At 39.3% G+C, this 15018-nt stretch overlaps 1 protein-coding gene across 40 annotated transcripts in view; it reads right to left on the bottom strand.

The window, feature by feature from the left end:
* Positions 1 to 15018, bottom strand: part of RBFOX1 (RNA binding fox-1 homolog 1) — a 754257-nt gene that overhangs the window by 97775 nt on the left and 641464 nt on the right. For all 40 annotated transcript variants that reach the window (XM_017533966.2, XM_037740311.1, XM_037740353.1 and 37 more), the window contains one exon: positions 5807 to 5860. In XM_017533966.2, coding sequence (XP_017389455.2) covers positions 5807 to 5860 — 54 coding nt within the window. The remainder of the gene's footprint in view (positions 1 to 5806; positions 5861 to 15018) is intronic.

Raw genomic sequence — 15018 nt, forward strand, 5'->3', positions numbered from 1 at the left:
ACTCTGTCTCAAAAAAAAAAAAAAAAAAAAAAAAAAAGAAAAAGAAAAAGAGGTACATCTAAAAGTGTGACTAAGTCATTCTCTCTTAACTGTAATAGACTCTTGGTGATGGAAGTGGGAGGAAAAATGTGAGGGAGACTTCATGGACGTTTTTTTGATCCAATTGAGATGAATCATGGTTCACCCCAGCCCATAGAAAACCAGTACCTTCGTATGGATGTAATCCAAGGTCAAATACAGTTGCCCCTTTGAGATAAGCAATCAAAGAGTGCTGTAGCCATCGTCTTTACTTTTAAACTTCATACTGAGATCTAAATCCATTCTACCATCACCTAGCCCAGCATCAACTCATATGATTGGTAACTAGGTCCTTCCCGACATGGATATGATCCATCCAGGTGACTTTGGTGATCACATGAATATCTTCTATTTTACAGTCTGTGAAGTTCTCTGATGCTCATTGTCTTATCTGATCCTCCCTGTAACTCCAGAGTGAGCTTGGTTCAAGACCTGACCACCTTTCAAATGTGACTTTGCAGTCAGACATGCCCCGTTTTTACTTCCTGTCATTTTCTTTTCGGTCTCAACACCAGAAATTGTTCTTTTCAGGAGTATCCATTCAGAATGCCTTATTTCCCCCCAAATTCCACTAATAATAAGTATCCCTGGGGGTAGTTTGTATTATCACCTTCGAGGTTTTCAAGTTGATTTACTCTGCATCTCCTTATTTTTACTTTAATTGTATGTTGCTCGTTTTTGGGACCTAAGTCTGTCTTAGATCTGCATCTTGTTAGAAGATCTTTGCCTTTCCGTATTGATCATGTCTCATGGAGTAATTTAACTCTATTCCAATTTCCCTTTGCTGGCGGGGTGCTTTCCCTCTATGGAAGTGAGTTATGTGTGTTCAAGTGGTGCATCTTATGAATCTTGTTAAGCTTTGCTGCCTTATAGCCCCACTGATGGAATATTTAATCACAGAAATGAGTTGGCAGATATGATATACAATGTGGGTGAGCTTTGCAGTGTGTATCTTACTGGCAATTGAGAAACAGATAAATTTACATTTGTCAGCACCATGCTGACAACCCTGTATAACCTTCTGTTATTTATTTTGATTTTGCTTTACTTATTTATGAAGATTAAAGGTGCTTTAAATCAACAGTTTCATTGGCTAGATAATGTGATTATCTCTAAAAGATACTACTTTTTAAATATATATATATATATATATATATTGGAAGACAAGGGGAATTATCAAAATGTAAGAATCCCTTCTGAGGCCTGTTCTTCCAGACTCTTAGAAACACTAGTTTTAATTACATTAAATAACATGAGGCCTGCTACTAGTATGAATAATCTCAGAGAGTCTACTTCTCCTTACTGACTTCAATTTTACTTGAACTCTAAAGTAGAAGGGCTACAGACACTGGCCAAAGGCTTCATGACTCACCTGGACTTGTGTGTGGTGACTTAAAATTACTTGTCTTCAATAAGCATCAAGGACTGTGGAGATGATTAGACTTAGGAGAAATTATCAGTGCTATTGTAGCTTTATAGAAAACCACCCATCTCTGCTGGGAGAAGGTTTACTTAATATATGGCATGGGATGTGCTGATATATGTGTATCTGCTCTGAAGACTGGTATGGAAAAACATTTAAAAGGCTTTTCATAAGTATGACTTGATGAGAATTCAGAAAAAAAAATGTTTTATAAGAGCTTTCTCAATGCTTCCTCTGGAATGCATGTGTGAGGGAAAAGGAGTGTCACAATTTATCAAAGCAAATAGTAATTAAAGGTCCTCACTAAGAAGTGCAATGGCTCTTCCTGCCCCCGCCCTGAGTTTGCAGTAAAAACATACTCAGGGCATCAAAAGGCTATATACAAAAATCACTAACTTGTCTCTTTTTTTTTTTTTTTTTTGAGACAGACTTTTGCTCTTGTCACCCAGGCTGGGCTGCAATTGACCGATCTCTACTCACTGCAAACTCCGCCTCCTGTGTTCTAGCGATTCCCATGCCTCAGCCTCCTGAGTAGCTGGGATTACAGGTGCGTACCACCATGCCCGGCTAATTCTTTTAGTAGAAATGGGGTTTTAACATGTTGGCCAGGCTGATCTCAAACTCCTGAGACCACCCACTAAGCCTCCCAAAGTGCTGGGATTACAGGCATGAGCCACTGTGCCTGGCCAATAACTTGCCATTTTATAATTGAGAAAATAAATAGTAAGGAAAAGTCTACTAAATTAGGAAAATTACCTTTAGAAGAGATAGAAAATATTGATTTTAATTTAAAAAAAACAGGTGAACTTTTCATGCCCCATTCTGGGAGACAATTGGAGACTGGGTTGTTAATTCTGCATAAGCTTCATTATGTATCATAATGATACTATGGGGATATTATAAAATATGCCATTAACACACAGCCTTATCTAGAGAAAGGACTAATAAGTCCTACTTTCTATCTTAAGCAGATACAGAGCCAGCCAACTAAAAATACAAAGCAAATCAATGACAAGGTCTTCATTTCAGCTTTGAGGCATACTCAGAATTGCCAGATAAATTCAGACTATTTTTATAGCTGGGGAAATTCAAAATGCCCCATAAATTCTTAGCCATGGAAATGTAGATGCATGACAGTAATAATTATACCTGCATATGGAAATGAAAGCACTCTGCACCTATTGCTATGCATAGGTCTTATTCCACAGATGCAGGTGCCTGAAACTTCAGATTTAAGCCAGCTACGTTTGGTGTTTGCAGGTCTTCAACTATGTCATCGGAATTGCTCTGCAGAGTTAAAACTGCTGCAACATTTCCCCACATTTCTGAGTATGATGAGCTCCATGTACATACAACATGTGGATTTTCCAGAGAATCCAGACAGTGGCAGCATGAAACACAAATACTCAGATTTCTGAGGTAAGACTTGCGAATACGGTTGTGGTGGTGGCAGCTGGAGCAATACAGAAGGAGTATGTTACCTCTCTACCTTCATTTCACTGGTTTGCACACAGCAGTAGCACGATCACAGGAGACAGTCAATAAGAATCATGACCTTTAATATTTAGTAAAACAATAAACAGGTTGGGTGCATCACCTGAGATCAGGAGTTCCAGACCAGCTTGGCCAATATGGTGAAACCCTGTCTACAGTAAAAAATACAAAAATTAGCCAGGCATGGTGGTGGGTGCCTGTAATCCCAGCTACTGCAGAGGCTGAGGCACAAGAATCACTTGAGCCCAGGAGTGGGGAGGCAGAGGTTGCAGTGAGCTAAGATCACGCCACTGCACTCCAGCTTGGGTAACATGAGTGAAACTCCAACTCAAAAAAAAAAAAAAAATGTATCAACTGGTTGTAAATAACACAAGTTCTGAGATGATCAGAGCCTGATTTCAAAATCTGGCCTGCTCCTGACCAGCTGTGAAATCTAATATCAGTAATTCCAACTTTTCGTATTATGGTTTCCTCATCTGGAAAATCGCCATGCGGGTGAAATACGTTAAACTTATGTACAGTGCTTAGAACAGTGCCTGGCCCACAGAAAGTATCCAGTAAATATCAACTTACAGCCTTTTCTCTTCTTCTGACCTAATGATCGAACCTCTGAAGCTGGGCCCTAGGCTAATCTGAATAGCTGCTCTAATGTTCTAGAAGTCATGCAGATTAATTTATTCTTATATGCATAAATCAGTTTGAGCTGTTTCTCCTGTCTTAATGTCCTCTTAAAGACCCACAGATATGTTGGTGGCTTTGAAAACATAAGTTAAAGGAGATATTTGGCCTTTTCTGGCTTAATAGACCCAAGGGTGACTGACAACTCCATTCCACAGGACCAGAAACATTTTAATATGCATTTCTCCCTCTCCACCACAATGCACACATCCATACCCTTCCTCCCCACAAGGAAACTTCTGGCTTCTTGTTCTTGAATCTACAATTTTAGGCTGAAAATATGCACCCAGATATGTGCACATAGTCAGAGAAACTGACATTTCTTTAGTCTAACTACTGTATTCATGGGGCAGTGCCTGCTGCAGAGACACGGAAGCTGCAGCCTGACTTTTCAACCATTTGGGGGATTTGATTTCCTTGCAGCTTTGCACAAATACGTATCTCAGCAATACCTGCCAAGCTCTGTGTGTCCCCTGAATAGGCTTCCATGCCCCTGAGCCCAGAAATTAACACCCCATAAATGAACACACTGAGAACTAATGGACTAGTACTCTCATGAAGAAAAGAATCTCTTCGTCTCATAGTATACTCTGAATTCAGTAGAATCAGCTCTCCACTAACTTTCCCTTCCTGCCAAAGAGATTAACATACTCACTTTTATTTACTAAATGTTTACACAATGCTGGCTACATACAACTCTTCCTATATCAACCCATTTAATTCTAATAAACACCTACACATTTGTTACCATCATCTCCATTTAACAGATGAGGAAACTGAGGCACAGAGAGGTTAAGTAACTTGCCCAGAGTCACACTGCTGGTGAGTAGGGGAGGCAGAATTTGATCCTGGGCTGTGTGGGCATGTATTCCGTGTTCCTCACTCAGCCAGAGGTGTCTTCTCAGGAGGTGGGATTCCTAATATGATCATGGAAAGCCTGACAGCTAAGTCTCTTTCCCTATAAGAGTGAACACAGCTATTCTGCAGTGTTAGAATCCTGGGACTTAGCCCAGGCTCCTGGAAAAACTCACACATGAAGAACAACAGCAAACATTGTCTACATAAAATCAAGAAATTGGTTATCCTGTTAAGCTTTTCCAGATTTACCACATTTTTTTTTAACTTAAATTTTATCAGACTGGTTGTTCTACCACAGCAGCTAAGTTTTCTATGTTCCCTTCTCATCTATGAGGGTCAGTGTTTAGGATCAAGAAAATGATGAAAGCTAGGCAGCCCAGGAAGAAACAAAGCAAGGGGTTTCACTTACCGTCAAGAGGTTACTGAGTGAGTGGCTCTAGATCAACGGATTATATATTTTTCCTTATTAAAAAGCAAGAGCCACATCAAAGACTTCTTTTTAATATCCATGTGGCAGATCTACTACTAAGGTCCTAGGTATTCAAGGCAGCCTTGTTCATGAGCAAGGGGACATACAGGCAGTAGTCTGGGCCCAAGCCCAGGACGGCGAGACATGAAATCTCAGCCACTACTGCTTCTGGGTTATGCTCTCCCAAAATTTCTAAGAGAATGGATTTCCCAGTTGAGAGGTAGCTAGTGCTTAGGCAGGGAAGAGGTGAGGAGAGACATATTCTGGAAGGCAAAGTAGAGAGAAATGGAATTGCTAAGGGAGACTGATTAACGAACGAAGACGGACAACTTACTATTTAGGTATCTAAATAGGCTTTCCCTTGGCAATTCCAAATCACTCCCGTATTACTGGAATAATTAAGCCAACTCAATTCTCTGCTTTGCCAGGAAAAAGAAAGTGCAGCCCCAAATGGAAATGTATGGCTAAAACACACATTCAGGCACATTGAAATACAGTGAGCATCCGCAGCTCTCCATTTGTTCAATACACTATTGAACAAAGTCACAATGCTTTTTTAGGGCAAAATCAATGTGAATTGTCCTAAGGAGCAGTGGCTCCATGCTGACCCCCAATCATGAAACTTACACAATTCCCTTGTAATTTTTAAACTGTTTTAAGCACTCTTGATTTTGCCCAAAGAAATCATTCAAAACTTGTTAGGAATTCACTTGCTTCAGGTTATTTTACAAAACCCATTCTTTCTTGGCAGGCAAAGCACATTTAGAACACGCCAATAAGACTTCGTGCAAAGAGAAAGTCTTTACCTGCATAGAATTCGGGACTGTAGACTGCACCCACAACTGGATTCAATTTCCAGCCTTAAAACAAATAGACAAAAACATTATCACATTTGATTGCACAACTTACATAATTGCAAATGAATCACAAATCAAATGGGGTAAAGTATCTTATGTTGTATTTTAAAATGTAAAGGAGATGTCATTTGGGCATGCATAAAACTATTTAAAAACCATACGATGAAAATAGATTCATAATATTTAGAAACCGTAAGTAAGAAAATAGATTAATGCCCTTCCTTGATTTTCTGCCAGTGCATGTTAATGGGATGGAAACCACTGACCAGTCACAAGTGAACACTTTGAAAATGACATGGTAAGTAATTTTCTACTATATCAATATTTTTTAGCACTGTAATTTCAATTTTTTGTCTTATTTCATATATCACTCCTAGATAATCCATCACACCCTTTTGCATTAAGTTCACAAAAATAAGAAAGCTTGCATAAACAAAATTCTTGGCAGCAATAGGCTCTAACAATTGTCATTCCTAATTATAGCTCCTAGATACTAGAGAATTCCAAAGTGCTTTGTGAATACTAAAGAAAATGATATTTTATCCCCTAGAGATTTACTGTGGAATATATTTTAATGCATTCAGGAACTGTAAAAAATTCTTAATCAATGCATGATATCTAAGGTAACTTTCAAATAACCTGTATGTATGATTAATGGAATTCTGTAATTTCCCAAATGTTGTGGATGGAGAGTTTCCTATAAAATGAATCTGGACCCTTTAGAAATCTTAACTCAAAAAAGAGCATACAAGAATATTCACATATTGGAAAGCATATTACATATACATTGGGCATGATTAGGAAAGTTTCCAGAGAATGATCATGTTTTAGGGTTTTGTGATTGTTTCCTGCTTTTGCTGATTAAGTCTTTATAAAAACACCTATGCAGACCAGGTGTGGTGGCTCACTCCTATAATACCAGCACTTTGGGAGGCTGAGGCAGGTGAATCATGAGGTCAGGAGTTCAAGACTAGCCTGGCCAACCTAATGAAACCCCATCTCTACTAAAAATACAAAAAATTAGCTGGGTGTGGTGGCAGGCACCTGTAATCCCAGCTACTTGGGAGGCTGAGGCAGGAGAATTGCTGGAACCCAGGAAGCGGAGGTTGCAGTGAACCAAGATAGCGCCATTGCACTCTAGCCTGGATGGTAGTGAGAGACTCCATCTCAAAACAAAACCAAAATATAAAAACATTCAAGCATGCTGGGTTCAATGGATCATGCCTGTAATCTCACCACTTTGAGAGGCCAAGGCAGGCAGATTACTTGAGTTCAAGACCAGCCTGGCCAACATGGTAAAACCTTGTCTCTACTAAAAATACAAAGTAGTACCAACTATTCCAGAGGATAAGGCATGGGAATCACTTGAACCTGGGAGCCAGAAGTTGCAGTGAACTGAGACCACGCCACTGTACTCCAGCCTGGATGACAGAGACTGTCTCCCCACCAACCCCCAACGAAAACAACCTACACAATCCTTGAAAGACAGGAAAGTAAGGTGTGTACTCTTTTTCTGCGTCCTTGAGCAGAGGGTCAAATACCAAAGATCCTTTAAAAAATGTTTCTGAGAAAAGGCAATGATAAAGGTTTGAATGTGAATGAGGTGTTTTTTTTTTTTATTGTACTTTAAGTTCTGGGGTACATGTGCAGATCTTGCAGGATTGTTGCATAGGTACACAGATGCCATGGTGGTTTGCTGTCTCCATCCCCTGGTTACCTACATCAGGCATTTCTCCCAGCGTTATCCCTCCCAAACTTTTTCTGAGGTTTGCTAAGAAGGGAGAGGTGTGACTTTCTGCCTGGTCTAAGAAGTAGCCCAGAGGTGTTCCTAGTGTCTATTGAGGAAAACAGAGGCTCGGTAACTCAATAGACAGGCCGGTATGTCTACTGAAATCGAGAACTTTCTAAAACTTGATAAGAATGTTTTCTAAGAACTTTCAATTCCAACTTGAATAAGCTGGGTGGTTTACAGCCCACGGGATGATCTTAGAGTAGGGTTTTTCAACGTGTTACACTTCAATTATCTGGGAGGCATATTTAATTTCTGGGCCCCATTTTTAGACAGAAAGAAACATAAAATTCTGAGACCTACTGCCCTAGCAGTTTCTGCAGTTTCATATGGACACTCTCCTCTCTTGGATTAATTACATCTTGCCTTATAAAAATTTCTATACTGATGTAAAAATAAATATTAGTTCAGACATTTCAGAATGTTTTTTGAGTATCGCAAAAGACTTCAATTTGACCAACCGAAATTCCACCGCTTCCTTTAAAAAAAAAAAAAAAGTCCAATTCCTGAGGATATGGGAATTAATGTCTACATTTCAACTTGGAGTTTAGGAAAAGCTATAGAAAACTAGTCAAAAATTAAGTTGCAGACATATTTAATGTTCTGTCTTTCTAGTTTTTCACAAACACCTAGAATTTGTGAAGTCAATCTATGTGAAGTCATATTAAATGAACAATTATTAAGTGATCACTCCTCTTCATCTTCCCACCGTTCCCATCTCATACTCTACTGATGTTCCTACCTCTTATTGGTAGTGGAGATGGTGTCTTTTCCATACCCTTCATCTCACATTTTGTTTCTTGAATATCCTTACTACCTTAAATATTTTGTTTTGCATATAAGACTTCCTTTTCCTTTTCACTGAAGGTATACTTATCAATGAATTTTGGTGTAACTCTTAAAGATTTTATTTTTGCCGATGGCCTCTCATTTTCTACAAACAAAGCAAAAAAGGCCAGATCTCTCAGAGGCATTTGAGGCTGCCTAGAAATCATGTTTATCTCATCGGCCTACCTACCTATCCATCTATTACTCACCTATCTATAAACTTACCCATCATCTGTCTATTCACCTGTAATCTGCTGTTTATTTCCATCTTTCCGTAAATTACGAGTTTGCCAAGTCTAACCACGGCAATATCTGTCTTCATATAAAAATAATAGAAAATAAATGATACTCTCCCTCCTCAGGAGATCTGTGCTATCTCATGTTCGCAAGTATCAATTGTGAGAAAGGTACTGATAAAGTCTCTTTTACAAGAAACCAACTGGGAATCTGCGTGCTGCAAAATGAAATGCCTCGGGTCATCATGGGAACATTAGCGCAGGTGTCAGCCTTCTTCCCATCCTTGATCCCTTCTCTTAAACAAGGCTACCCAACTCCCACTGTAGGAAACCAAAGGCCTTTCTGAACTCTTTGACAGGCATGAAAATCCAACTTCCGGTTTCCCTCTTCTCCCTCTACTCATAAAACCTGTTACTCAGCAAGTCCTTCTCCCTTCAAATGGCATCCCCATCCACTTGGCTGCGCAAAACGAAACGCTTCATCAATACTTCCTTGATTCTTCGCTTACCCTGGTACCCCATGTGCAATCCATTAGAAAGTCCTGTTGGTTAAAACTTGAAAAGTTCTTCTCTCCTCCATTGTCACCACTGCAGACCAAGGCATTCCCGTATCTGCCTGGACAGGTCCAACAGCAAAAAATGCCCTGACTCTTACCATCTCCTCTTCCACCCTCCCCCTGTCCATTCTGGTCATGGTGACCAAAGCAATTTTTAAAAAGAACATCAGCTTTGTCATCCTTGTGCTTGGAATGCAATAGCTCCTCCCGAACTTAAGCACAAAGGTCTTGCCTTAGTCAGTAAGCACAACCTAACTATTGACTAAACTGTTCGGTGCCCCTTTGGTACCAAGTCCCTTTATTTCCCTGTTCCCTTCTCTCCCAGCTACAGTGACACTGGCCATTTTCACCTTTATAACCCCACCACGCCAAGATCACTGTATAACAAAGTCTTTTTGTACCCACTTCTCCCTCTGCTTGGAGAACTCTCTCTAGCTCTTCACAAAGTCGACGTGATGTTATTTAGGTCTCTGGAGTCTTTTCAGAACATGCCACTTATTAATGTCACTTTCCCACCTCCTCTTAGAGTTACTCTTTGATTCCACGATTCCATTCCCAGTTTTATTTTCTGCACTTCCATTAATGCTTTGTGGATTTAGATACTTTCTTTCTTTGCTTGCCAATGATTGTCTTTTATAACCATTCTCCCTCATTTAAATTAACAGTAAAACAGGCGAGACTGCTGTCCAACATGAATCTCCAGCATCTAAAATGATGTTGGGCGAAATAAGCATTCCATAAATATTTGCTTCTTTTTTCTCTAAAGAAACTAATGGAATATAGAGTTTTTTTTTTTACTAAGGAACTAATTTTATTTTGGCTATGATTATGTCTCCTTCCAATCTCCAAGGACCTGCTTAAATCTATAGGCTATATATTAAATAAGAATCCTCTTAGAGATGACTGTCATCCCAGTTGCTTAGTTGAAATCTACTTTCTTTATGGAGGCATTTATTGCTGTAAACTTTCGGATTATCACTGCTTTTGTTGTATCCCACAGACTCTGGTATGCCCTGTTTCCATTTTCATTTAGATCAACAATTTTTTTTAATTGCATTTTAGGTTTTGGGGTAGATGTGAAGAACATATAAGATTGTTGCATAGGTACACACATGGCAGTGTGGTTTGCTGCCTTCCTCCCCATCATCTACATCTGGCATTCCTCCCCATGTTATCCTTCCCCAACTCCCCACCCTGTGCCCTGTTCCTCAACTAGCTCCCCCCCCCACAGACCCCGCCGTGTGAGGCTCCCCTCTGTGTCCATGTGTTCTCATTATTCAACACCCCCCTATGAGTGAGAACGTGCAGTGTTTGATTTTCTGTCCTTGTGTCAGTTTGCTGAGAATGATGGTTTCCAGGTTCATCCATGTCCCTACAAAGGACACGAACTCATCATTTTTTATGTCTGCATAGTATTCCATGATGTATATGTGCCACATTTTCCCTGTTCAATCTATCATCGATGGGTACGTGGGTTGGTTCCAAGTCTTTGCTACTATAAACAGTACTGCAACGAACATTTGTATGCATGTGTCCTTACAATAGAACGATTTACAATCCTTTGGATATATACCCAATAATGGGATTGCTGGGTTAAATGGAATTTCTATTTCTAGGTCCTTGAGGAATTGCCACACTGTCTTCCACAATGCTTGAACTAATTTACACTCCCACCAACAGTGTAAACGTGTTCCTATTTCTCCACATCCTCTCCAGCCAGATTTTTAAATGATTACCATTCTAACTGGCATGAGATGGTATCTCAATGCAGTTTTGATTTGCATTTTTTTAATGACCAGTGATGATGAGCATTTTTTAATGTTTGTTGTCCTCATATATGTCTTCTTTTGTAAAGTGTCTGTTCATATCATTTGCCCACTTTTGAATGGGCTTGTTTTTTTCTTCTAATTCTGTTTTAGTTGTTTGTAGATTCTGGGTATCAGCCCTTTGTCAGATGGGTAGGTTGCAAAAATATTTTCCAATTCTGTTGGTTGCTGATTCACTCTAATGACCATTTCTTGTGCTGTGCAGAAGCTGTGGAGTTTGATTAGGTTGCATTTGTCTCTTTGGACTTTTGTTGCCAATGCTTTTGGTGTTTTGGTCATGAAGTCCTTGCCTATGCCTGTGTCCTGAATGGTTTTGCCTAGGTTTTCTTCTAGGGTTTTTATGGTGTTAGGTCTTATGTTTAAGTCTTTAATCCATCTGGAGTTAATTTTAGTGTAAGGTGTCAGGAAGGAATCCAGTTTCTGCTTTCTGCACATGGCTAGCCAGTTTTCCCAACACCATTTATTAAACAGGGACTCCTTTACCCATTTCTTGTTTTTGTCAGGTTTGTCAAAGATCAGATGGTTGTAGATGTGTGGCACTGCCTCTGAGGCCTCTGTTCTGTTCCATTTGTCTATATCTCTGTTTTGGTACCAGTACCATGCTGTTTTGATTACTGTAGCCTTGTAGTATAGTTTGAAGTCAGGTAGTGTGATGCCTCCAGGTTTGTTTTTTTGCTTAGAATTGACTTCGCCATGCAGGTGCGCTTTTGGTTCCATATGAAGTTTAAGGTGGTTTTCTCCAGTTCTGTGAAGAAGGTCATTGGTAGCTTGATGGGGATAGCATTGAATCTGTAAATTACTTTGGGCAGTATGGCCATTTTCACGATATTGATCCTTCCTAACCATGAGCATGGAATATTTCTCCATCTGTTTGTGTCCTCTCTTATTTTGTTGAGCAGTGGTTTGTAGTTCCCCTTGAAGAGGTCCTTTATATTCTTTGTTAGTTGTATTCCTATTTATTTTGTTCTCTTTATAGCAATTGTGAATGGCAGTTCATTCTTGATTTGGCTCTCTTTAAGTCTGTTATTTGTGTATAGGAATGCCTGTGATTTTTGCACATTGATTTTGTTATCCTGAGACTTTGCTGAAGTTGCTTATCATTTCAGGAGATTTTGGGCTGAGACAACGGGGTCTCCTAAATATTCAATCATGTCATCTGCAAATAGAGACAATTTGACTTCTGCCTTTCCTAATTGAATACCCTTTATTTCTTTTTCTTGCCTGATTGCTCTGGCTAGAACTTCCAATATTCTATTGAATAGGAGTGGTGAGAGAGGGCATCCTTGTCTAGTGCCAAATTTCAAAGGGAATACTTCCAGGTTTTGCCCATTTAGTATGATAGTGGCTGTGGGTTTGTTGTAAATAGCTTTTATTATTTTCAGATACATTCCATCAATATCTAGTTTATTGAGGGTTTTTAGCATAAAGGGCTGTTGCCTTTTGTCAAAGGCCTTCTCTGCATCAACTGAGATAATCATGTGGTTTTTGTCTTCAGTTCTGTTTATGTGGTGAATTGCATTTACAGACTTGCATATGTTGAACAAGCCTTGCATCCCCGGGATGAAGCCTAACTTGATCATGGTGCATAAGCTTTTTGATGTGCTGTTGCAATCAGTTTGCCAGTATTTTATTGAAGATTTTTGCATCTATGTTCATGATGGATATTGGCCTGAAGTTTTCTTTTCTTGAGTCTCTGCCTGGTTTGTTATCAGGATGATGTTGGTGTCATAAAATGATTTGGGAAGGATTACCTCTTTTTGGATGTTTGGAATAGTTTCAGAAGGAATGCTACCAGCTCCTCTTTGTATGTCTGGTAGCATTCGGCTGTGAACCCATCTGGACCTGCGGCATTTTTTTGATTGTTAGGCTGTTGATTGCTGCCTCAACTTCAGCCCTTTTTATTGGTCTATTCAGGGTTTTGACTTCTTCCTGGTTTAGGCTTGGGAGGATGCAAGTGTCCAGGAGTTTATCCATTTATTCTAGCTTTACTGTTTCTGTGCATAGAGTTGTTTGTAATAATCTCTGTTGATGGTTTCTATCTCTGTGGAATCTGTGGTGATATCCTCTTTATCGTTTTTTATTGCATCTATTTGATTATTGTCTTTTCTTTTTTATTAATCTGGCTAGTGATCTATTTTGTTAATCTTTTCAAAAAACCAGCTCCTGGATTTATTGATTTTTTGAAGGGTTTTTTTGTGCCTCTATCTCCTTCAGTTCTGCTCTGATCTTAGTTATTTCTTGTCTTCTGTTGGCTTTTGAGTTTTTTTGATCTTGCTCCTTTAGCTCTTTCAATTTTGATGATAGGGTGTCGGTTTTAGATCCTTCCTTCCTTCTCATGTGGGCATTTATTGCTATATATTTTCCTCTAGAGACTGCTTTAAATGTGTCCCAGAGATTCCGGTATGTTGTGTCTTCATTCTCGTTGGTTTTGAAGAACATCTTTATTTCTGCCTTCATTTCATTGTTTATCCAGTCAATATTCAAGAGCCAGGTGTTCAGTTTCCATGAAGCTGTGCAATTCTCAGTTAGTTTCTGAATTCTGAGTTCTAACTTGATTGCACTGTGGTCTGAGAGACTATTTGTTATGATTTCCATTCTTTTGCATTTACTGAGGAGTGATTTACTTTCAATTATGTGGTCAATTTTAGAGTAGGTGTGATGTGATGCTGAGAAGAATGTATAGTCTGTGGATTTGGGGTGGAGAGTTCTGTAAATGTCTATTAGGTTTGCTTGGTCCAGGTCTGAGTTCAAGTCCTGGATATCCTTGTTAATTTTCTGTCTCATTGATCTGTCTAATACTGATAGTGGAGTGTTAAAGTCTCCTACTATTATTGTGTGGGAGTCTAAGTCTCTTTGTAAGTCATTAAGAATTTGCTTTTTGTATCTGGGTGCTCCTGTATTAGGTGCATATATATGTAGGATCATTAGCTCTTCTCGTTATCCTTTTACCATTATGTAATGTCCTTCTTTGTCTCTTTTGATCTTTGTTCATTTAAAGTCTATTTTACCAGAGATGAGAATTGCAACTCCTACTTTTTTTTTGCTCTCCATTTGCTTGCCAAATCTTCTTCCATCCCTTTATTTTGAGCCTTTGTGTATCCTTGCATGTGAAATGGGTTTCCTGGATACAGCACACAGATGGGTTTTGGCTCTTTATCCAATTTGCCAGTCTGTGTCTTTTGACTGCAGCATTTAGCCCATTTACATTTAGTGTTAATATTGTTCAGTGTGGATTTGATCCTGCCATTTTGATACTAGCTGGCTGTTTTGTCAGTTCTTTGATGCAGTTTCTTCATTCTGTTGATGTTCTTTACCATTTGGTATGTTTTTGGAGTGGCTGGTACTGGTTGTTCCTTTCTATGTTTAGTGCTTCTTTCAGGAGCACCTGTAAAGCAGGCCTGGTCATGATGAAATCTCTGAGTAATTGCTTGTTCATAAAGGATTTTATTTCCCTTCGCTTATAAAGCTTAGTTTGGCTGGATATGAAATTCTGGGTTGTAAGTTCTGTTCTTTAAGGATGTTGACTATTGGCCCCCACTCTCTTCTGGCGTGTAGGATTTCTGCCGAGAGATCTGCTGTGACTCTGATGGGCTTCCCTTTGTGGGTAACCCGACCTTTCTCTCTGGCTGCCCTTAGTATTTTCTCCTTCATTTCAACCCTGGTGAATCTGACCATTATGTGCCTTGGGGTTGCTCTTCTTTTGAATATCTTTGTGGTGTTATCTGTATTTCCTGGACTTGAATATTGGCCTGCCTTGCAAGGTTGTGAAAGTTTTCCTAGATAATACCCTGAAGAGTGTTTTCCAGCTTGGAATCATTCTCTCCGTCACATTCAGGTACACCATGAAATGTAGATTAGGTCTTTTCACATAGTACCATATTTCTTGGAGATTTGTTCATTCCTTTTTACCCTTTTTTCTCTAATC

The sequence above is a fragment of the Cebus imitator genome, unplaced genomic scaffold (assembly GCF_001604975.1).
Source record: "Cebus imitator isolate Cc_AM_T3 unplaced genomic scaffold, Cebus_imitator-1.0 Scaffold4, whole genome shotgun sequence".
Classification (NCBI taxonomy): Eukaryota; Metazoa; Chordata; class Mammalia; order Primates; family Cebidae; genus Cebus; species Cebus imitator.